Genomic DNA, 24,955 nt, shown 5'->3' with positions numbered 1-24,955 from the left:
AGCTCCTGCTGGTCTTGGCTGAGTGGCTGTGGCTGCACAGTAAGGCTGCGGTAACCTAGTCTGGGCTTGCTGCTGCACTGGCTTGCTCAGCTCGCATTCTGAGCTGGCTGGCTTGCCAGAAAGGCTGGTTCTGTTGCTGCAAGGCAGGGCAGGGCAGACCGGGCCAGGCAGACAGAGAGCCAGGCCTCGAGAGAGGCCTGGCTGAGCTGACTGAGCAAGGCTGGTATGGCTGCAGTGGCTGACTGCAAGGGCTGATATGCTCTGGCTTGGCAGCCTGACTTTCTACACTGGCTGACTGGCGGAGCTGACTGGCTGCGTTCGCTGACTGGGCAGGCTTGTTGGCTAGCTGGCTTGCTGAACTCCCTGAGGGAAGCTTTGGGATGTATCTCTAGGGGCATCGGCTTGTGTTGAGCCTTCCAACGGCGTCTACCTTGATCTCCGTCCTAAGAAAGAAAGACAGAAAAAGAAAGACACACACAAACCCAACTATGCAGCTTGCACCTGAGGAACCGAGACGCGAAAAACCGCCACCGACCCACAGGAGAATACCATCGCACAGTGGTATCAGACCAACCTCAATCAGCCAGCCCTCAAACCAAACCCTTCGACCTAGAAGAACTCGAAACTGCAATGGGAAAGTTGAAACCCGGAAAAGCAGCAGGGATTGATGACATACTGGCAGAAATGATACAGCACCTGGGACCTAACGCAAAGACCTGGCTCGTGGGGATACTGAATACATGCATGGCACAGAAAACCATCCCTTCTGTCTGGAGAAAGGCCAAAGTGGTTGCAATCCCCAAACCTGGCAAAGACCCATCATCCCCAAAGAGCTACCGACCCATTTCCCTCCTCTGCATCACCTACAAGAGAGGCTGCTACTCCTGTTTACATTCGAGGGTTGCCGGTCGTCTCGAACGGAACAGTTTAACGTCATGCCCAGGACGAAAAGATATAGAGAACACCAACATGACAAATAACAGCAGGAAGGCATGAGCCACAATCCACCGTCTTGGCAAAGACCACACCACCCATAATTCACAACGGTCACAGCAAACTCTGTTGCATCACAACTGGTGTAGGTATTGGATGGAGCCCGCACATCACAGGTGTAAAAAAAACGTTCTGTATTGAAATACTGACAACGTTTCGATCTATTTGATCTTCATCAGGTCATGTGTACACAAAACATACACTTTTATACTAAGGGAGTGCCCCCATCAACCAATCAAAACACCACATTTTGGTGCCCCTCCCACCACTGCAGGTGTGACACGTCAACCCTGAGTGAGTATGTGGGGACCCAGACATATTGATGTAAATATAGTCTGTTCAGAAATGTTAGTGCCTCTCATAGAGCTTGTAGGTGATGCAGAGGAAGGAAATGGGTCGGTAGCTCTTCGGGGATAATGGGTCTTTGCCAGGTTTAGGGATTGCAACCACTTTGGCCTTTCTCCAGACAGAAGGGATGGTTTTCTGTGCCATGCACGTGTTCAGCATCCCCACAAGCCAGGTCTTTGCGCTAGGTCCCAGGTGCTGTATCATTTCTTCCAGCATGTCATCAATCCCTGCTGCTTTTCCGGGTTTCAACTTTCCCATTGCGGTTTCAAGTTCTTCTAGGTCGAAGGGTTTGGTTTGAGGGCTGGCTGATTGTGGTTGGTCTGATACCACTGTGCGATGGTATTCTATGTGGGTCGGTGGCGGTGTTGGTTACGACTGTTGGCCACCAGTTGTGACCAACACCGCCACCGACCCACAGGAGAATACCATCACACAGTGGTATCAGACCAACCTCAATCAGCCAGCCCTCAAACCAAACCCTTCGACCTAGAAGAACTCGAAACTGCAATGGGAAAGTTGAAACCCGGAAAAGCAGCAGGGATTGATGACATACTGGCAGAAATGATACAGCACCTGGACCTAACGCAAAGACCTGGCTCGTGGGGATACTGAATAAATGCATGGCACAGAAAACCATCCCTTCTGTCTGGAGAAAGGCCAAAGTGGTTGCAATCCCCAAACCTGGCAAAGACCCATCACCCCCAAAGAGCTACCGACCCATTTCCCTCCTCTGCATCACCTACAAGAGAGGCTGCTACTCCAACGCCTCATACCACTCATAGACACCAAGCTGACTAAAGACCAAGCTGGTTTCCGTCCCGTCCTGTGCTGGACAGAGCTCAACCTCACCCAACACATTGAGGATGGGTTTGAGGGAAAACAAATAACTGGAGCAGCATTCAGAGATCTCTCTGCTGCCTACGACACTGTCCAACACCGCACAATGGTCAGGAAAAGCCTCCTCAACAACAGGCGCTTCTATGTCCAGTTAAATGACCAGAGGAGTAAATGGAAAGCCCAAAAGAACGGCCTACCACAAGGTAGCCTGCTCGCCCCCTCCTTTTCAATATCTACACAAACGTCCAGCCACTACCCAAAGTAGTAGTACTGGAATGAAATGATAGAACACCTCACACACACATAGTTTCCTTTCGTGGCTGTTTACATTCGAGGGTCGCCGGTCCTCTCGAACGGAACAGTTTAACGTCATGCCCAGGACGAAAAGATATAGAGAACACCAACATGACAAATAACAGCAGGAAGGCATGGGCCACAATCCACCGTCTTGGCAAAGACCACACCACCCATAATTCACAACGGTCACAGCAAACTCTATTGCATCACAACTGGTGTAGTTATTGGATGGAGCCCGCACACCACCAAAAAAAGAAAAACAACATACTATAGTATGCCCTCCGTGACCATGGACTTTAGCCTTTCGCTTTTCTGCGATTTAACCTTTTTTCAAATCCTCAACAATGATGAAGAATCGTGCACTATAGCGTGCCACTTAATGACCTTGACCAATATCAATGACCTTGAGCAGTATAAATTACCTTCAATAAGACTAGTAAATTACCTTGACCAGTATAAATGACCTTGACAAGTACAAATGACCTTGACCAGTATAAATGACCTTCACCAGTAGAAATGACCGTGACCAGTATATGACTGTGACCAGTATACATGACCTTCATGAGACTAGTAAATGACCGTGACCAGTATAAATGACCTTTATAAGACTAGTAAATGATCTTCACCAGTATAAATGACCTTGACCAGTATGCGGTCCGTGACCATGGACTATAGCCTTTTGCTTTTCCTTGATTTTCACCTTTAAAAAATCCTCAACAATGATGAAGAATCGCGCACTATAGCACGCCGCTCAATGACCTGAGACCATGGACCAATGAATGAAATACAACACATTGAGCAGGGCACTGCAGGGAGTTGAACCCCGTTCCGGTAAACCAGAAGTCTGACACCAGTGCCTTAGTTTTTGTGTTGTTGTTAATTTAAAGGTCCAGGTGTGCATACGCATGTGCGCCTGTGCGTGTGTAGGTGCATGTGTGCATGTGTGTGTGCACGCTTCAATGACCACTGTTGGACCCAATGGCGATCAAGGACCTCAGGGAGCCACCCATAATTCACAACGGTCACAGCAAACTCTGTTGCATCACAACTGGTGGCCAACAGTCGTAACCAACACCGCCGCCGACCCACAGGAGAATACCATCGCACAGTGGTATCAGACCAACCACAATCAGCCAGCCCTCAAACCAAACCATTCGACCTAGAAGAACTCGAAACCCGGAAAAGCAGCAGGGATTGATGACATACTGGCAGAAATTATACAGCACCTGGAACCTAACGCAAAGACCTGGCTCGTGGGGATGCTGAACACATGCATGGCACAGAAAACCATCCCTTCTGTCTGGAGAAAGGCCAAAGTGGTTGCAATCCCCAAACCTGGCAAAGACCCATCATCCTCAAAGAGCTACCGACCCATTTCCCTCCTCTGCATCACCTACAAGAGAGGCTGCTACTCCAACGCCTCATACCACTCAGACACCAAGCTGACTAAAGACCAAGCTGGTTTCCGTCCCGTCCTGTGCTGGACAGAGCTCAACCTCACCCAACACATTGAGGATGGGTTTGAGGGAAAACAAATACCTGGAGCAGCAACTGGAGGGCGAAGCAAGCACGCAGGCAGCTTGTGCCTGCCTGCGTGCCTGCCTGCCTTCCTGCCTGCCTTCCTCATGTGGAAACTGCATAGTTGACTTTGTGTGTGTCTTTCTTTTTCTGTCTGTCTTTCTTAGGATGAAGATCAAGGTAGACGCCGTTGGAAGGCTCAACACAAGCCGATGCCCCTAGAGATCCATCCCAAAGCTTCCCTCAGGGAGCCCAGCAAGCCAGCTAGCCAGCAAGCCCGCCCAGTCAGCCAACGCAGCCAGCCAGCTCCGCCAGTCAGCCAGTGTAGAAAGTCAGGCTGACAAGCCAGAGCATATCAGCCCTTGCAGTCCGCCATTGCAGCCATACCAGCCTTGCTCAGGCAGCTCAGCCAGGCCTCTCTCGAGGCCTGGCTCTCTGTCTGCCTGGCCCGGTCTGCCCTGCCCTGCCTTGCAGCAACAGAACCAGCCTTGCTAGCAAGCCAGCCAGCTCAGAATACGAGCTCAGCAAGCCAACGCAGCTGGCAAGCACGCAGTTAGTCTAAACCAGTTTCAGACAGGCAGGCCAAGGCAGACAGACAGGAAGACCGAGGCGCCTAGGCAGGCAGACAGGCCAGGAAGGCAACAAAGTGCAGGCAGGGGGACTATCCGGCCTAAGGCTGCGCTGCAAGGGTTGGAGCCTGGCCAGCTCCTGCTGGTCTTGGCTGAGTGGCTGTGGCTGCACAGTAAGGCTGCGGTAACCTAGTCTGGGCTTGCTGCTGCACTGGCTTGCTCAGCTCGCATTCTGAGCTGGCTGGCTTGCCAGAAAGGCTGGTTCTGTTGCTGCAAGGCAGGGCAGGGCAGACCGGGCCAGGCAGACAGAGAGCCAGGCCTCGAGAGAGGCCTGGCTGAGCTGACTGAGCAAGGCTGGTATGGCTGCAGTGGCTGACTGCAACGGCTGATATGCTCTGGCTTGGCAGCCTGACTTTCTACACTGGCTGACTGGCGGAGCCGACTGGCTGCGTTCGCTGACTGGGCAGGCTTGCTGGCTAGCTGGCTTGCTGAACTCCCTGAGGGAAGCTTTGGGATGGATCTCTAGGGGCATCGGCTTGTGTTGAGCCTTCCAACGGCGTCTACCTTGATCTCCGTCCTAAGAAAGAAAGACAGAAAAAGAAAGACACACACAAACCCAACTATGCAGCTTGCACCTGAGGAACCGAGACGCGAAAAACCGCCACCGACCCACAGGAGAATACCATCGCACAGTGGTATCAGACCAACCTCAATCAGCCAGCCCTCAAACCAAACCCTTCGACCTAGAAGAACTCGAAACTGCAATGGGAAAGTTGAAACCCGGAAAAGCAGCAGGGATTGATGACATACTGGCAGAAATGATACAGCACCTGGGACCTAACGCAAAGACCTGGCTCGTGGGGATACTGAATACATGCATGGCACAGAAAACCATCCCTTCTGTCTGGAGAAAGGCCAAAGTGGTTGCAATCCCCAAACCTGGCAAAGACCCATCATCCCCAAAGAGCTACCGACCCATTTCCCTCCTCTGCATCACCTACAAGAGAGGCTGCTACTCCTGTTTACATTCGAGGGTTGCCGGTCCTCTCGAACGGAACAGTTTAACGTCATGCCCAGGACGAAAAGATATAGAGAACACCAACATGACAAATAACAGCAGGAAGGCATGAGCCACAATCCACCGTCTTGGCAAAGACCACACCACCCATAATTCACAACGGTCACAGCAAACTCTGTTGCATCACAACTGGTGTAGGTATTGGATGGAGCCCGCACATGACAGGTGTAAAAAAAACGTTCTGTATTGAAATACTGACAACGTTTCGATCTATTTGATCTTCATCAGGTCATGTGTACACAAAACATACACTTTTATACTAAGGGAGTGCCCCCATCAACCAATCAAAACACCACATTTTGGTGCCCCTCCCATCACTGCAGGTGTGACACGTCAACCCTGAGTGAGTATGTGGGGACCCAGACATATTGATGTAAATATAGTCTGTTCAGAAATGTTAGTGCCTCTCATAGAGCTTGTAGGTGATGCAGAGGAAGGAAATGGGTCGGTAGCTCTTCGGGGATAATGGGTCTTTGCCAGGTTTAGGGATTGCAACCACTTTGGCCTTTCTCCAGACAGAAGGGATGGTTTTCTGTGCCATGCACGTGTTCAGCATCCCCACAAGCCAGGTCTTTGCGCTAGGTCCCAGGTGCTGTATCATTTCTTCCAGCATGTCATCAATCCCTGCTGCTTTTCCGGGTTTCAACTTTCCCATTGCAGTTTCAAGTTCTTCTAGGTCGAAGGGTTTGGTTTGAGGACTGGCTGATTGTGGTTGGTCTGATACCACTGTGCGATGGTATTCTATGTGGGTCGGTGGCGGTGTTGGTTACGACTGTTGGCCACCAGTTGTGACCAACACCGCCACCGACCCACAGGAGAATACCATCACACAGTGGTATCAGACCAACCTCAATCAGCCAGCCCTCAAACCAAACCCTTCGACCTAGAAGAACTCGAAACTGCAATGGGAAAGTTGAAACCCGGAAAAGCAGCAGGGATTGATGACATACTGGCAGAAATGATACAGCACCTGGGACCTAACGCAAAGACCTGGCTCGTGGAGATACTGAATAAATGCATGGCACAGAAAACCATCCCTTCTGTCTGGAGAAAGGCCAAAGTGGTTGCAATCCCCAAACCTGGCAAAGACCCATCACCCCCAAAGAGCTACCGACCCATTTCCCTCCTCTGCATCACCTACAAGAGAGGCTGCTACTCCAACGCCTCATACCACTCACAGACACCAAGCTGACTAAAGACCAAGCTGGTTTCCGTCCTGGCCGCTCCTGTGCTGGACAGAGCTCAACCTCACCCAACACATGGAGGATGGGTTTGAGGGAAAACAAATAACTGGAGCAGCATTCAGAGATCTCTCTGCTGCCTATGACACTGTCCAACACCGCACAATGGTCGGGAAAAGCCTCCTCAACAACAGGCGCTTCTATGTCCAGTTAAATGACCAGAGGAGTAAATGGAAAGCCCAAAAGAACGGCCTACCACAAGGTAGCCTGCTCGTCCCCTCCTTTTCAATATCTACACAAACGTCCAGCCACTACCCAAAGTAGTAGTACTGGAATGAAATGATAGAACACCTCACACACACATAGTTTCCTTTCGTGGCTGTTTACATTCGAGGGTCGCCGGTCCTCTCGAACGGAACAGTTTAACGTCATGCCCAGGACGAAAAGATATAGAGAACACCAACATGACAAATAACAGCAGGAAGGCATGGGCCACAATCCACTGTCTTGGGGGGAAAAAAATAGCTGATCAATAAGCCCCAAACGCGTTGCACTGTGACCCGTTTTGAGCTTGTACATCGGCTATTTTCGCTACAACAGCAATATGCAACGTGGCCCTCTGGAGTGAGAGTGGAAATATAGTGGAAATATAGTCTCCATCGTCAAAGTTGCCCACCCCCATTCTAAACACTACAACATGCAGAGGAGAAGTCATAACAGAACCATCTAAACACTACAACATGCAGAGGAGAAGTCATAACAGAACCATCTAAACACTACAGCATGCAGAAGAGAAGTCATAACAGAACCATCTAAACACTACAACATGCAGAGGAGAAGTCATAACAGAACCATCTAAACACTACAGCATGCAGAGGAGAAGTCATAACAGAACCATCTAAACACTACAGCATGCAGAGGAGAAGTCATAACAGAACCATCTAAACACTACAGCATGCAGAGGAGAAGTCATAACAGAACCATCTAATCACTACAGCATGCAGAGGGGAAGTCATAACAGAACCATCTAAACACTACAGCATGCAGAGGAGAAGTCATAACAGAACCATCTAAACACTACAGCATGCAGAGGAGAAGTCATAACAGAACCATCTAAACACTACAGCATGCAGAGGGGAAGTCATAACAGAACCATCTAAACACTACAACATGCAGAGGAGAAGTCATAACAGAACCATCTAAATACTACAACATGCAGTCATAACAGAACCATCTAAACACTACAGCATGCAGTCATAACAGAACCATCTAAACACTACTCTGTTCACCTCTAGTCGATTATTTATTCAGCCACGGACCACCATTTGAGGCCATTTAGCCTCTCAGACCCATTTGAGCCACTGACCACCATTGTGAGCATAGAGTATATTATGAATAGAGAAAAGGCACCCAGAGGAAACCCTGAGGCCAAATGGACATAGTGGCCGAATGAAGGTATTGCAGCCTGGCCCCAAACACATGAACGCGCTGGTCCGTTGACTATCATTGTGCACGTTCACGACGGCAGCACGCTAGCTAGCTAACGAACACGCTAGTTCGTTAGCTAGCTAGCGTGCTGCCGTCGTGAACCAGAATGCTCTGTTCCTACTGTGTTGTGTTCATATATGTTACTAACTACATTATAAAACCATCATCCAGTAGCCCAATGGATACCGTCGATGGTAATAATGTGAACAACCGGGCCCGGGTTCACTTCCCAGTCGATGACCGAGTTTATTTTCTTCTTAACAAACACAACTGTTTGTTTGCATCAAGTCGAGGTCCTTTATTAATTCGGTATCTGAGCCACGGGACCACCATTTTTAGGCTCAAATACTGAATGAATAATGGACCTCGACGAGAAAAGCTAAAACAATTGTGTTAGTTTGGTAAGAAATGAAGCTAAACTCTCAGTCCTCGATGGGGACTCGAACCCGGGCCCTGGCCGTAGTCTACTAGGCGCCGACGGTAACCATTGGGCTACTCGAACACGGTTTTACAGAGTTGCACGAACATAATATATAAACATCACAACAAAGTTATCATAAAGTGATCACAGATGTTTGAACAACAACAACGTTAAGTATTAAATAACATTTAACGTACCTGCTTGCTGCGGACACGACGACGCCACGGCGGACATGGTGACGTGGCAAAATCAAAACAACACTGAGCAAAACCCCCCTCCACGCGTCTCTTCCGTATTTGAGGGGTTGGCGTCACTTCCTTCCGGGTGTGACGTGAGGCCACGCCCGCGAGTCTTTTGCCGCGTCTTTCTTGTAGTCATATATTATTGTAGTCCTCCTACGTTACATCCGGGTCCCGTCCGCTTCTATAGCTACATATTATTATGATTCTGAACGCGTGAATCTTTTTATTTTTTACAATAACGTTATTTTTCAGAAAGGAAGCCATTGAGGGTTAAAATGTGTCTTAATGCTTCCAACTCGAGTATAATTATTATTAATGTAAACTGTAAAGTGTCCACGACAAAGAAAATGTATGACGCGAGCTTCCTTGAGTAAGACCCGGAAGCGGGTTACGTCACGGCTTAAATAGTCAATACAGACATGAGTCCCTTTCCTGGCAGCGTCCTCAGTGGTCTAGCGGTCTAGACGCCCGACTTCTTAATACAACTTTATAGAACTTCACGGGTTCAAACCCCTTTGATGTTTTTCTCAATCATTGATTCACAATATACCAGAATGCACGTTTAATCATAATACATAAAGCAGACAGCCCTGTGATTAAACCTTCAGCATTACATTACACTGCAACCCCACTGTGGCTAATACCTTTTTATTCACAATGCCAAGTTATTGTACTCCTAATAATATATCATGGTGTAGTCTAGCTCTGGTTTGATTGATTGATTTAAATATTTTATTAATAGTTTGTAGAATTACAGTACATTTCAAGCACAAACTCAATACAAAGACTGTTAACTGTGAGTGGACGACCCAATTAAGCATTACACTTGTTTTAGAGGGTCCACATTGTTCAATTCATCAAAAGTCCACATTGTTCAATTCATCAAAAAACAACATTATTACAAACCTACATTATGTGGGATCCTTTAGCTTACAAACGGAGTGACATTTCTGGCCACAACGTGGGTGTCGCTGGGCTGTGGCGCTGCCAACTGACTTTTGTGTTTCCCTCTGCTTCATGATCACCTTTTAGTTCCTTTATTACAGCGAATCAAAGGTGTGTGAAATACTTCTGTAATTAATGACTTGCTGACTATCTCGCGATTTTAGCCTGGATTTAGTGTTCACGCCACATAGGCTATACATTGAAGACCACATAGGCTATAGCCTACATGAAGACCCGACTCCAGCAGCAGAACTGACAGGTAGGCTACAGTACCAAAAAAAAGCCCTATCTTGACCACAGAAACGCCCCTAAAAGACACGGTATCCTACCGTCGGTATACGTGTAACATAGTGTGTATAAATTGGCAGATTTTATTTTTTATTTTGCACGTCACTTTCTGACTTTCCAAAGGAAACGTTTTAATGCCTTATTGCTGTGTTGTTGGTGATTTGTGGATTCGTTTTAGATCAATCAGGGATCTGTTAATAACTTAATACTGTACTGCAGTCTGCAGTTGTTCCCAAATCCACATTTGTTGAGCCCCCATTAGACCCCCATTAGACACTACTTGATATGTATCAAACAAATTTGGCTAATAATAAATTAATTAACATAATTTCAAACATTAAACCATTTAAACTTCTTCACCTGAACTGACCAGCTCGGTGAAATAACTCAGTACTCAAAACATGTTAATTTATATCAATTTTATTTATAACTGCCAATGTCATGTAAATGTACAACGCACAAAATGTATGTCACCATAACCAAACATGTATTTCTACTTGATAAACCTTATTTATTGGAAGACGGAGCACTTGCAGCATGTATAGATTTTGAGTCTATAATTTTGTTCTAAATACCTGCAAATTGACAAATTGTACATAACTCCTGTACTGGACGCTTTATCGTATAAAGTAAAGAAAATAAAGAACCAGACCACGTGATTAGACAAAAAGTCTCTGCAAGCTGATAAAAAAAAAAAAAAAAAACAGTTTCTTACCCAAACTTACAAGTGAAACTTCAGTAGTATTTAACCCATTCTGACCTGAGATCAGATTCATACGAGGTTTCCACATGGACACACACTGGTCTGATTAACCCATTCTGACCTGAGATCAGATTCATACGAGGTTTCCACATGGACACACACTGGTCTGATTAACACGGTTCTGAATGTGAAAATCTGACATAACATTTCTATGTTCCGCATCTAGAGCCATACTGTAAAATAGATTCCAGCCTCACAAGAACTATGCATACATTTCACCTGGGCTGGTGGTGATTCACATTAAATGCCGGCAAAGCCATCCATCCTTTAATCACTTGAAACATGTGAAATTATCCTTTACAAATGTTAAAAAACAGCCTCACAATGCTGTGTTGTGAGTTTGTAGATCAGCCATTTTTACAATTGAACATTGTTGTGCGACTAAGTGTATATATTATGTAGGACTTAAGAGGTTAATTACAAAATGATGTAACAATAACTGAACGACTTCTACAAACATCTGTCAAAGGCATCACAAATTTTTAAAAATTGCAGTGTGGTTGCCGCAGTGGCTTACATATGCCCCTCCCACTAGTATTGCCAGCCAATTACAATTTCAAGTCACGCCTTAGATCATGCGTAAGTAATTCGGAGGGGATTTAACCCCCGAAATTCATGTTTTTGCGACAAACGGTTACATTTCTCGCATTTGCGGCGCCCCCTATGGATGAAAATAGAATTGCTTTTAGAACTTGGTTGATTGAACCACCCCGGACATGTGATTGAAATGTGGGATGGATTGGACATTGGACATTCATTGGTCATCCTTTTAGCATCATTGTACCACTGTACGTTTTGCAAACTGTTAATAAAATATTCATTCTGTGTGGGAGTCAACCACAATTATATCACTGTCTTGTAAGACAAAATATAGCTGAATCATAATAAGTACTTTATTTATACATAATCTAGCATAAAATGGAATCTGACCACTCAGCCGACATGCTGATAAAAAAATTACCAAAGCAGTGCCTGGATGCCTGCCCACCTCCTGAACACAATTGCCCGGAGTTTAAGGGGAAGGAAGTTGGGTGATATTTGTCACTGTATGTAATGATTAATAGGGTACCATTACTTTTGTACAATATTTATTTCACGTGAAATGGGAAATAAAGACGGACTTAGGACTTTGAGTAGAGCCACTGATCCATCCACTAATCTGGAGTCGTGTTGCAAAGGTAATAGTTCCAAAAGAGAATCCCAGACTTCCCTTTCTCAGGCTCATCTATAGTTTCTTTAAACTGAGGGATCCTGAGGCGTTAATCCCCAACCTGGGGCTGTCCTGTGGTATCTTCCCAGCTAGACATGCTGCAAAGACCTCCTCTAGAGACGTCCAGGAGGCAGCCGTACTAGATGCTGGAAACCAACTTAATTGCCTCCTTTCCACATAAAAGGAGCTAGTCTCAAGCTAGTACTCAAGTCTCAACCTGGTGACTGACTTAATATCCCTGGGGGAACTGACAGCTAACCTAATTTCAACTGCCATCTTGTTCTTTCGGTCATGACCCACATTTCATGACCATAGGTGAGATCAGAAACAAAGATGGACTTTGTTTCTCAGATCTCTATAATCACAACAGTGGTACTGTGTATGTAGCACCGCTCCTGCTGTTCCGATTCGAGAACCAATCAGTGCTAAACATTTATAAATGCATTGCGAGCTTGTTGTAAACCAGCCATTTTCATGCAACTTTTTGACGGGTAAATTTGACCTGGAGTAGTCGCGCCTTTGCAAAGGAACACTTAATTTAAACATGGCACACAGAACACCAAACAAACTCTAGCAGTCCAAAGTTCTGAGGTCAACCAAGTAGAAACCAGTGCCAAAGTAGTCAGGGCCTTTAGTGATCCCAGATAGAGAACCACTCACCAAACCATGGATCCTCTGACAATCTTGGACCGGAGACAGTCAGGGAAGCTGTGCCCCCCCACCCATTTTAAAACTAGCATTACAACAGTGGTCACATAAACCCATTCCGGAGTAGGTTGACAGTAGTACTGTTAACAATCACAAAAAGCAGCCGATTGTGAGGATTCATTGTTCAAAGAGATACTGGGAGAAAGAATCAACACACGTATGGTGGTATAATAAATAAAGACCAAATGAATAATTTGCATCCAAGTTTATTTTGAAATTCCATACTCCCCCTATACAAGAAAAAAATGACTCTCCACAAAGGCAGCAGTGAACTGTCAGTGATAGTATTAGGGCAGGGAGGGGGGAAAAGAAAAAAACGATAATCACAGTGTGTCTCATTTTCTTTTCTTTTTTTTTTACTTTATTTTAAATACTTCTACTGCTGTCATCTTTGGCTGGGGTTCGGCTAACAGTTTGCTGTCGAGCCAAATTCCTGGGAAGTAAAGGTTTAAGCGAATAGAGCAGAGCTGTGGGCTTTAAGTCTTTACAATGCCAATGCAGGAATGTTCTGGACTTTATACCTCTTCATAAACACAAAATAAAAATAAAATAGAAACAAGCCGTCTGTGTTCACAACACAAACAAATATTACCGCCTGGGGAGATAGCGACAGTATGTCGAATTTCATAAAATTGTATAGACAAAAAATAAATCTACAAAAATGGAGCTAGGCAAATATTACACAACGGTAAACAAGATGTGTCTCTGTTTCTTTCTTCTTTTAGTCTTTGTTAACCTCTACACAAAACCAAAATTCTTGGTCTTAATGGCTAGCAAAAGTTTCTGTTTGAGAATCTGTTTGGAGGAGTAGAGTGGCACGTAGAGACGAGAGATGCAGGTGTTGGCTGTGGGTAGGTGCTGGTCATCGGGAGGCCGGATGGTGATGGAGGGCATTGGCTGGAAGCCCTCTTCACTAGCTGGCAGAGAAGGACTGGAGGTCCAGAAGTATACCTGAGGAGCACGCAACAATTACGGGAAAACAATATTAAAGTGGTGTCATTTTGAGACAGCTTGAGAGTGAATTGGTTGAAATAATTTGCAGGGCACTTACCAGATCTTGCCTCTCAGTCATGCTCATCTTCTCAACAATGGACCAAAACCAGCGTTTAAACTGCAGTAGTTTGTCTGCATTTTCCCCTGTGGAATCAAATAAGTAAAGATATTTTCTCAGCATAGCAAAAATATACAAATGCAACTTGAATAAGACGAGCACAACACTTCAAATACAGGGGGAACAGGCATACCGGATTCATCATTGAAGGAGGTGAAACTGATGAGCATCTGCACGTTAACCTCTCCACAGCCATTTACTAGCAGCCTGAAGTCTTCTGCAGTCAGATCCTCCAGGGAGTTCTTGGGAAGCACATCTAGCAGACCCTTTCTCATTGCCTAGTAAAGAAACACAACTCACATAAGTGGTGTGGTATGACATTTGGAGCATCACTGTGGCACTGATGCTCATGCATGCAACATTGGTGAATCAGTCAGTTAGACATATTATAGCCCAGCCCCCGTACCCCCCGGTATGGCAAAAAACAGAGGATTCATGGTCATATTTAAGGGCGTGGTTGATGCTCACGTGAAGAGGTTGCTCTGCCACCACCAGCATTCGGTGCTCTGCGTATTTCCTCACATACTCATACACATTGAGAGGAGTCACTGGCATGTTCACCCCGCCATTGAGTAGCTCCACCTGACAGATGTCACAGAAAGTTAAATATCAATCTCATTAATTCCTGAAATATAATAAATAAAATGGGGTCCAAATAGAACCTTAGAGTATATATGAATAGAGAAGGCACCCAGAGGAAACCCTGAGGCGAAATGGACATAGTGGCCGAATGAAGGTATTGCAGCCTGGCCCCAAACACATGAATGCGCTGTCCGTTGACTATCATTGTACACGTTCACGACGGACGACGCTCGTGTGTGTTCAACGGCAGCGCGTTCACGTGTTTGGGGCCACTCACCATTGCAATCCGTCCCAGAATGCACTCTGTTCCTACCAGGAAGGAGGAGTGAAATCACCTCAAGCGCTTTTGAGCAACTTAATGCAAGTGGATGGGAGGAGAACTCTGGTGTCTTCTCTATTCATATATACTCTATGGTTTGTACACACTCAGAGTTATTGGAGTCTTTAAGACCAGAAGCAAAATGAACTGGTCTTATTGGGAATCATCCTTTACCTGTCCAGCGCCTTCCTCTTTGCAGAGGTCGATGGCAAACGCAAGGTCCATGGCGGCAAAGACTGCCTCAGCCTCACCAGCCTGTGAGTGGCGGATGAGCTGCCGCAGGCTCTCATACATCACTGGGTCGAAGAATGCAAAGTCATGCCAGTTCACCTGCAATAACAATAACATACATCCACCGTTACTTGTAGACTAGTTCACTTAACCTCTAAAAAGTTAGTTGGCCGGAGTCATCCAGGGGTATACTAGGTTCACTAGCACCAGTGTTGGGGAAGTTACTTTTAAAAAGTAAAGAATTATAGTTATCGTTACTTATCTAAAAAAGTAATTTGTTTTTTTACTTTACATTAAATTATGAAAGTAACTACTTTACTATACTTTAAAAAATAATAATATAAAAAACGATTTAAAAGAAGGTTTTTTGTGATCTCAATTAATCGCATATCAATAGGCCTATTTGACCTGATCATCAGTGAGCTTTTTTTCGAATGGATTTGGATACGAGTGAATCAATGAATAGTGACTACATAAGCATAGGCAATTAACCCTTGGACTGCCAGTCCCAATTTTTTTGTTTGGGTAACAAATTGGCATATTTTTAATTCATCGTTTTAACATACAAGAAAGATCTGGTGGATTGCAAATGTATTCTCTCGAATCGCCACCAGATGGCGGGAAAGCACCATTATGCTGATTTTGGCTAAAATAGACGGATCTTCCTAAGTCACTTCCGGTTCAACGATCAACAACATCCTGTAGTATTTTGACCCTAGTCAATAGCTTGGCTGGTCCGGATTGCTAAGCTAATGCTATATTTTTCATAACTAAGTCAAATTAACCTCAAATCAACCTCAAAAGATCGCAAAATATCACATTTTTTACAGCGACGCACATAGAGACGGCGCGCGTGCACGATAGCGCACGATCACGTGGATTTCGGCCGTTTTTTGGTAAATTACATCCAACATTAGTGATATTAGCGAAAAAATATAAATTTTTGCTCTTTTGACCCCGCGATAACTGATATTGATTGTCATTCCGTTTTTTCCGTTAACGGGAGGTTTAGATTTTTCGATTAATGCCGTTTTTTCCGTTAATTGTAGGCCAAGGGTTAAAAAAGTAGTAATAATAATAGTGATATTATTATTTATATAATGCTTCTCTGAGTACTTAAAGACGCTTTTCAAGGGGAACGTGAGAAAACAAATAAAAACTACTTTATTAGAGAAAAACTAAGACTATGGAATAAAATAAATGAAAGTGGAATGAGATAGCTGGGGAAACAAATATCCTAGAGGTGTGTTTGAACTTATAGGTGGTGGCTGGCATGTCTTGTGAGTTTTGGGAAGTGCATAGTTTTGACAGGTCTGCCTGCTGTGGACAGTGAAACCCTGACCATTAAACACGGGCAGACGCAACATCGAGTGTGAGGGTTGGGGAACAGATGGAAAGTACCAGTGTTATTAGGAGGACTCCTTGGCTTCTAACGATATGGACCAGAGTTAAACTAATGTTAGCTCCCATGCTAACTAGTTGCTACCCTCGTCAGAAACAACAGCACCATCCAGATCGGGTGGAAGCTGCTTGTGCCCGTGGATGGGCAATGAGATTTAAAAGGCTATAGAAGCGTGGATGAAAGGCAAGCACAGATGTGCAATAAAGTTGTGTCGTGACTCGTATTTGCGTGTGTATTCCGTCTGACGACGAGTGGTTTATGCTGCTACTGCTAGTGCGTTGTTGTTGCTGGCTGCTGATGCATATTTAAGAGCGTCATAAGCATGCGCCATGTGTTTTTCCCGCAGTTAGTTGAGAGGCAGAGCACAAACGAAACTGTCAACACAGAGAGCGCTCTCTAGTCTCTGCACTGCAGTCAGCAGCACAGAGACGCCTGTAATATGAGAGACTCACAGACTTTTCACTGATCACTTTTAGGGCTGACCTCGATTAGTCGAATAATCGATCGGAACGGGTCTCAGTCGACTGACCACCTCTTAGTCGATGTTCATCACAAAAAAATAATAATAATATATATATATATATATATTATTTCTTTTGCCCCAAAAAATTCTATATAAAAATACAATATTTACAAAAATATTGTATTATTCCACTAGGTCTGTGGGGGACATAAACACATTTGAACATTCTGACTGTTCAAATCTCCAATGTGCATGTGGAGTGTGTCTGCCTGTGTGGCAATGTGCCACTACCTGTGACTTGAATCGCACAGTGCGCTGGCCTGATAGACTCCAGAATCTCAATCTCACCTGCTGTGCTCAATCTGGGTAATGACAAGGCTCTCAATTTTGTTTTTGGAGTCTATCAGGCCAGCGCACTGTGCGATTCAAGTCACACAGGCAGACACCACTCCACATGCACATTGGAGATTTGAACAGTCAGAATGTTCAAATGTGTTTATGTCCCCCACAGACCTAGTGGAATAATACAATATTTTTTGTAAATATTGTATTTTTATTATACAATTTTTGGGGACTATTAGTCGACTAACAACAAATTTATTCATCTATCAGTCGACTATACAAATCCTTAGTCGGGGACAGCCCTAATCACTTTTCACTGATCACATAAGTGGACAATAACGCCATAACGCGGGTAACACTCGCACAATAACTATAAGGCCGTTATGGAATGGGAAGTGTAAAGCGTTAGGTTACAAGTTACTGCAAATAGTAGTTACGTTATGTAACGTAACGCGATGTAAGGGCGTTAGTCACAACACTGACTAGCACTAACCTCCACGTCCACACCAAATTGCGTTGACAAAAATATCCCATCTGCTATTTTTGCAGAATGTCCGCCATATAATAGGACACTGGGGTTCATGTGGTTAAATACTTAGATTAGTATGAAGAAACACGCTCTATATTGAGGTCTATATCATCGGTTTACGCTTACCTTTCTTCCTAGCAGCACCTTGATGACATGTCTGTTCAATGTAATTGGGCAAAGCTCATTCTGCAGCAGACAAAGCCCAAGTATCCTACAGAAAACACATAACAAACATAAATAATTGTTACACCACACAATCTTTCATTATGGATATTATGTACAGACAGGTGACCGAACACTCTCGACTTATGGTCTTACGTACTACATGGCATGATTAGTATTAGAATTAGTTAGCTTAGTTATATCATGCAGTACACAATACACATGTATGGAAGAAGATGCATTCGTTTCTCCAATCAGTTATTCAGGTTTTTTCCTTTAATTTGTCACCCGTCTGTAGATTCCAAATATACACATAAACAAATTAAACAAAATAGCCTATCTCAAGTATTAGCTCAGAAGACAGTTCAAGACACATCGCAACAATATGTTTCATATTCTGAGTAAATCAAAGTTATTCTGGCGTAAGTAATGCCTTGAATTACATTATTATAAGTAATGTATTTGTCTAAGATAAGTTTATTTTCCATATCTGATTAATCAAAGATTAGCCAATTGTTACCTGCCAATGTTGCGGAAGCAATTGAGCCTTGCTTCTGTGTTCTTGCCAGGCCGGGGGGAGTAGAAGCCACGCTTGCCAGGCTGGTAGAATAGAGGAGCGTTGTCATCCCCGTCATCTGGGTCATCCAACTCCATGTCCACCACACTGCGTGTGGAACCATGGCGCTTACGGTTCTCCTGCTGCTAGAACCACAGAACACACACACACACCAAGAGATAGGAGGCATTTGTGTGTGTAAGAGTGGTTAAGAGTGGATTGCATCTGGAAAGCATCTGTGTATTAACCCATTTAGAGTAGACCTGAGGCACATTTTAAAAATTGCCTCCTAAATCTTTATTTTATCCATTTTATTCAAAAATCACAAAAATAAAGATGTTGCCATACTGTACATAGCAACACTACCCAAAGGGTTCCCCGATTGAAAGGTAAAAACCCCAAAATGGGTTCCAGTCCTAAATGGGTTAAACATAAATCTTGGGTACACAAGACAATTGGAGAGATATCATCTTAGTAGCACTAGCAAGATAACAGCCTTTGTATTTTAGCAGCATTACAAACTGAGTCTGTATTGAAAGAAAGGTTGTAATTGGTCACTGTAAGCCAGAGTGGACTAGAAATAAAGAGACTGTGTGTTTACTTGTGCTTTTTCTGGAGTCTCCAGGAGACCCAGGTCCAATATACTGTCAGCACCGTTTTCCCTGTAAGAGGTAAGAGATAGGAGAGTTATAGTCAGATTTGAGGAGTTAAAATCAGTACAATGAGCTCAATTGTCATTCTACTACTCTTTATGGCAAGGACATCTGAGCAGCGTTTTATTTTGTTGAGCTTGTTCTGCCTGATTTATTGGTTTATCGGTTGCGTGCCCTGTTGCACACTGAAAATGGACAAATTATAAGCTCACAAAGCATTGTAAGCCTCAAATATGATTTCTGCCATATCATGGGAAGGGTGGGTGTGCCATTACACAAATCAGAACTAGTTAAAGCGGCAGAACTGTCTGCATTCAATTGGGTAGCTTGTCACACCTTCCATGTGCAATGAGAAGCTCCATTGCCTCTTCCACCCTGGCCCTCAGCGAGTCCTCGCTGGCCAGCAGCAGCAGCAGTTGGGCTGGAGACAGCTCCAGCAGCATGCCTGTGATTTTACTGGCAAAAGCCTTTAGGAGAAAGATACAGACAGAGAGAGATAACTCTGTTACATTCTGTCAACTGAATCCATTCACATTTTTGTTTAGTGTTGATAATGTTGGTTACCGGTTGCATTGCGTGTACGCGTGGGTAGAGTCTTTCACCCAGGGCCTGCCTATGAGCAGGCAGTGGATCCGGCTCATCACTTGGGTTACCCTCTGACGCAGGCCTAAAAGGCCGGGTGTCAATGGACAGTTGTCTCCTTGAGTCCCTGTCATTCACACGCAGAAAGACAACCAGAGGTTACCAGCAGTCTAGCAGGAAGCCAGTTCAGTAGATGTATTTTAAGGGGAACATTTAAAGGAGGGGCTTGTGATGTTTACCGGTCTCTGTCTCTCCTGGAGCCAGCCCGAAGTCCACCACTCCTCCTTTCCCTCTCCCTGTCCCTGTTCCTCAGGCGTTGCATGAGATCTGACCACAGACACACGCACACACACATTTTAACTCTGAAAAACCACCTGGAAATATTTGCTCTTCACCCAAGCGATGACTAGTTTTATTATCAGAAACTTTTATATCAATGAAATTGAATTCCATGATATAAGTCTATGTATCGTCATACTTGAGTTGTAATCGTGGTGACACGTACTGCTGGCCTGCATGCCCTTGCTGACACTCTGTACACAGTCCAGATTGGGCAGCTTGTCGTTGGACAGGAAGGCCAGGGCAATGGCCGTGTAGAAGCTGCGCGCCACGCCACTGCCCTCGCCCGGCTCGTCCTTGAACGTGACCTTGACGCGGTGCACGGCCATGGGCGTGGTGGTGCACCGGCGGCCAAAGTGTGTGTTGAGCTGTCGCATGGTCTGCTGTATGAGCTGGTCCCGGTCACGGTCCACCTCCAGGGCCAGGTCACGGGACTGGAGGTTCCGCAGCTTCTCCATCTCCCTGCGGAACTTGGATTCCTTCACCTCAAAGCCACCCAGCTCCGTCAGGATCTGAGTGATATAGAGCAGCAGGGCAGTGAAAATCTTATACTTTAATTACAGCCATCAATGTATTCTTGGAAGACAAATTAATTTAAAAAAGGACATTCATTCTTCCACCTATTGATTCAATTAAACGACCGCAGAACATTCATTCAATCCATCCATCCATCCATCTTTCCTTTGACAGGTTCAGTTAACACATTTAGACGTGAGGCTGATTCTAATAACGCCTTCTAACTCCTGATCTAGGTTTTCTGAAGTGGTCAGGAGGGGCAAAAACATCAAATATTTATTAAAAAAGTAAATGTTGCTACATACTGTACATTGCAACAACAACCCCAAAAGGGGTTCCCAGTAGTGATTCAATTCATCTGGATGCATTGAAGTGTATGATTCAATATATGTGTTTATATGATGTATTAATATAAAAAAAATACACACACACACACACACAGAATCACAAAATAAATCAAATCAGCACTCTAGGTAGCGAGATCGTATCGGGAGGAAAGCGAATCGTCTAAACCCAATTCCTGGATTGAAAGGTATAGTTAAATATAGGGGTTTCCGGTCTGAATGAGTTATGGAATCTTCTTTTTACAGGTTTAAGGGAGGTCTGTATGCTGCTGAACTTATACATCGTTTCTTAACACTCAAAACAAACTTATATATAAATATTTTAACGCACCGATCCTGGCTCTGCTCCCACGTCCTCCATGAAGACACGTCCAAACAGTTCCAGGGACAAACGCCAGCGGCCAAGCAGCATGTCGTGGGAGATCACCATCCCCATGAAACTACAGTGAGGTCTACGGACACGGATAGTCTTCATGAGAACCCCAAAAAAATCATATTAATTATCTATCTAGTCAGAATTTAGCTTTTCAACAATACCTAAACGATGGCAAAGGTGGTCCATCACTCTCGGTGAGACCGATCTCAGCTAGCAGACTGCTCTTCAGTTGGGCAGCGAGGTCGTGCGGCGAGGGTCCTGGCTTTGGGATGTCAAGCTCCTGCTCCGTCATTGACTGGTCCTCACTACCTTGCTGGCCTGTCTCCATGCTCATCACGTTCTTCAGGTTGGCAGAGTAAGACATCTTGGTGGGCAGGATCTGTTCATGGGATTTAGGATGATATTTGTTTTAGTCATGTGAAGAGGTGCTGTGGGGAGGAGATGACGATGTTTTGATGATGACAATGGAAATTGAGAATGGGCTAGAAGACTGGCTATGTTCCAATATCCACTCTCCACACGTGCATGAAACAAAGCATGAAAGACTCTTGCAAGTATCCAATTTCGTCCTCAAATCTTTCTACTTAACAGTGCATGAGTAAATGAGGAATACAAATCCACTTTGAATTTAGAGGACAGGAGAGGACATTGAATGCTGAATACCTACAGTTTCCTCAAAGGAATAGGCAGGCATTTCCCTCTGAGGAAAGTTGGCAAACTATGTTAAGCTAACATTTTAGCTTCATCACACAATGGTGTCACTTGCCGGCATTTTTGTCAGCTTTGGTAGACAGTTGATATTAGAACACAGCTGCCAGTGCCAGTGTATGTTTGTCCAGTGAGGAGGTGTGGTATACCTGAGAGGAGGAGGGTAGAGAGGAGCCCAAGTTTACCTCCAGGCAGTTCCTGTCCATGCTGGCCTCGGCCAGGCCTTTGCTCGCCATGTAGGAGGAGGAGTACAGACCCTGAGAGGGACGACCAAACAGATCCTCCTTCCTTGCATTGGGCTGCAAGACATGTCCGGCAGTGGTAAATTAAAACTCTATCCTGTTGTACTTGACAGATATTTTCATAGCCGGTTGAAAATTAAATACATTTCAGGCCAATACATTAAGATGACAAGAACCAACAATAGCAGCATGGCAGTGTTGGAACAAACGTGTTGTGAGCTTGTAGTTCAGCTATTTGGTGTATTTTGGAAAAACATTTGTGCATTTTGGACATTTGTGTCCAAAATGGGGATTGGGGACGCTAGGTTGAAAGTGGTTACACTGGATGGATTGGAACACAGGTAATTCTTTTGCCTAATTTAGAGACGCATTACATTTTTAGTCAAACTTTATTTAAAGGAATATTCAATTCACCCCATGACATTTTTTCATTCGTTGTCTCAGGTCTTCTTGTCAGAATCTGTTAATGTAGATGGTGTCTACTTCAACTGGTGCCAAGCCTCTGCTCCATGATAATCCAGTTTAGTTTATTGTACTATATGCACCAAACCCTGCATCAATCTCATCCATTAGTGAATGAGTATCCGCCCCACAGAGAATTTCACCTAATAAAGGACCTGCAATACCAGCATTAAGTGATTTTAGAATGCTTCCAACAAAGCAGTCACTGACCTGCAGGAGGTGTGGCTGGTCTGCCAGAGGGATGGCCTCTGCTAGTGGAACCTCAAAGGGGTTGGGTGGGATGCAGCCCAGGAAGGTCATGGAGTCAGAGCGACGGAAGAAGGGGTGGTTTTGGCCAGTTTCTGCAGGAACCGGGTCCTCATCCTTGTCCTGAAGTGTTGAACCTGAGGCAAGATGTACAGTAAAGAGTTCTAACATCAAACACTGCAAATGTTAAAGCCACTGGTAGGCTAGCTAAACACCTTGAAAACCCACAGTGGGTCAGTTCAGAGATTCACTGTCCAAAACATACTCTGCAAGTTATCAAGGAATAGAGGGGACAAATAATCGACATGTAAAAGATTTGAATAAGTCTGTATTTCCCTATATATACACATTATTACAAAATAAATTGAAGTAATTTCTTAATTTCACTTACTTTGATTTGTATCCTCGTCATTCTCATGTTCAGAATCCTCATTGTCCAAACCCAGTTCCAGAATCTCACGATTCCTGAAAATAAACATTTCAATTCTATTAGTTTAATTACACAGATGTTTGAAAAAGGTCAAACAACCCCTGTAATGATGTCCACATTTGTATGTTCTGTTGTCTCAGGTCTTGTCGTCAGATTAATGTAGACTGTGCCAAAGTCCTGCACTCTCTTCAAAGACTCAAATCACAGGGAGGGAAGATATCTCTGCCATGATAATCCAGCCTGGTTTACATCATTATTATGCAAAGCAAATATTTACACCATCCACAAGTGCTACTTTATTATTTCAAATAAATGACTCAAATTACTCACCATGTTTGAACAATAAGGCTCTGTCCATAAAAGCTTTTTTCCGGATGTTTTGAATTGTTTTCAATGTGAGAGCTGTGTATTTACGCTATGCTGGAAACACCAGCTGCGTGATGAATTGAATGACTATTTTGATCTGCACGTTCATGTCTGGTGTTCTTAACTAGGTGCCAATTTGAAATATTCAACTCTGGGCATTTGGAAGCATTTAGCAGAGTGGCTTGCATTTTAACACATTGATTGCAAGGTATTAATTAAGACATTCTTCGGCCAGTTTGATTGATTGGCTGTACTGTTGCTGTTTATACATTGTTTAATAAACTAAATGTGATCATCGGTTCTTTAGTCATGCGCTGTTGAATAGTTATGTTGGGCTGTTGACCGAAAACAATCTGGTATCATGGAGGCGGATGCTAGGTGAAATGTTCACTTGTGGTTCATTTCTGGTTGTGTCCATCTCCTAGAAACCTAGTATCATTCATACGTTGGCAAAGAGCGCCATCTATCATAAACCACTGAAAAGACCACATGATTTGATGGGAGGTGATATGACGTGCTTGAATGTGTTAAACTGGGATAAAACTCTTTGGTGGACAAAGTGTTTAGGCCTCATTTAACTATTAACACAGCAGCCACTGCATGATACTGAACGACTGCATACAATTAGTTTGTGGTTTTATCCATTTACCTCTTTCTATCCATCTGTGGGGTGTCCAGGGTGGTTTGCTGGTTCATGGCCTTAATCCAGTAGATTAGTGCCTGGAAGACGTAGGCTACATGTTTCAGTGAGCAGACGTCCAGCACAGGAAGTACATCAGAATGCTCATCATTATGGGAGCGCATCAGGGACAACGCGTAGTTTAGGAAGTCGCCTCGCGCCGACATCATTCCCTGGCGGGCCGTCAGCAGGGTGGCTGCTCGCCTGACACACACAATAAAAATACTTCATACATCACTTTTGTGTGAGAGTAGAAATTTTTAGCTCACACTTGAACATAATGAAGTTTCAAAATCACTGGAATGGGAATTTAAAAGTAGTCAGTTGTCATATTCTTTTCAGACTAATGTAGATAGTGTGTCTACATCAACCTGTGCCTTTCCCTTACAAGACTCAAATAACAGCAAAGAGAGATGCCTCTGCCATGAT

At 44.5% G+C, this 24,955-nt stretch overlaps 1 protein-coding gene across 8 annotated transcripts in view; it reads right to left on the bottom strand.

Moving 5' to 3' along the window:
* Positions 1 to 13,076: 13,076 nt before the first annotated feature.
* ubr5 (ubiquitin protein ligase E3 component n-recognin 5) overlaps positions 13,077 to 24,955 on the bottom strand; it is a 43,790-nt gene continuing 31,911 nt past the window's right edge. For 6 of the 8 annotated variants that reach the window (XM_083761438.1, XM_083761443.1, XM_083761441.1 and 3 more), the window contains exons 41-58: positions 24,497 to 24,730; positions 23,443 to 23,516; positions 23,016 to 23,188; positions 22,251 to 22,400; positions 21,555 to 21,772; positions 21,349 to 21,469; positions 20,297 to 20,669; positions 20,058 to 20,145; positions 19,801 to 19,945; positions 19,573 to 19,703; positions 19,185 to 19,245; positions 18,548 to 18,729; positions 17,992 to 18,076; positions 15,073 to 15,228; positions 14,466 to 14,579; positions 14,131 to 14,275; positions 13,938 to 14,023; positions 13,077 to 13,837 (exon numbers count right to left, since the gene is read on the bottom strand). In XM_083761438.1, the coding sequence (XP_083617564.1) occupies positions 13,625 to 13,837; positions 13,938 to 14,023; positions 14,131 to 14,275; positions 14,466 to 14,579; positions 15,073 to 15,228; positions 17,992 to 18,076; positions 18,548 to 18,729; positions 19,185 to 19,245; positions 19,573 to 19,703; positions 19,801 to 19,945; positions 20,058 to 20,145; positions 20,297 to 20,669; positions 21,349 to 21,469; positions 21,555 to 21,772; positions 22,251 to 22,400; positions 23,016 to 23,188; positions 23,443 to 23,516; positions 24,497 to 24,730 (2,749 nt within the window). In that variant the 3' untranslated portion in view covers positions 13,077 to 13,624. The remainder of the gene's footprint in view (positions 13,838 to 13,937; positions 14,024 to 14,130; positions 14,276 to 14,465; positions 14,580 to 15,072; positions 15,229 to 17,991; positions 18,077 to 18,547; positions 18,730 to 19,184; positions 19,246 to 19,572; positions 19,704 to 19,800; positions 19,946 to 20,057; positions 20,146 to 20,296; positions 20,670 to 21,348; positions 21,470 to 21,554; positions 21,773 to 22,250; positions 22,401 to 23,015; positions 23,189 to 23,442; positions 23,517 to 24,496; positions 24,731 to 24,955) is intronic. The other 2 variants (XM_083761440.1, XM_083761445.1) reach the window with 1 other exon arrangement.

Source organism: Protomyctophum parallelum (assembly GCF_964188405.1).
Source record: "Protomyctophum parallelum genome assembly, chromosome: 3".
NCBI lineage: Eukaryota > Metazoa > Chordata > Actinopteri > Myctophiformes > Myctophidae > Protomyctophum > Protomyctophum parallelum.
This window is presented reverse-complemented; position numbering and strand designations above follow the sequence as displayed.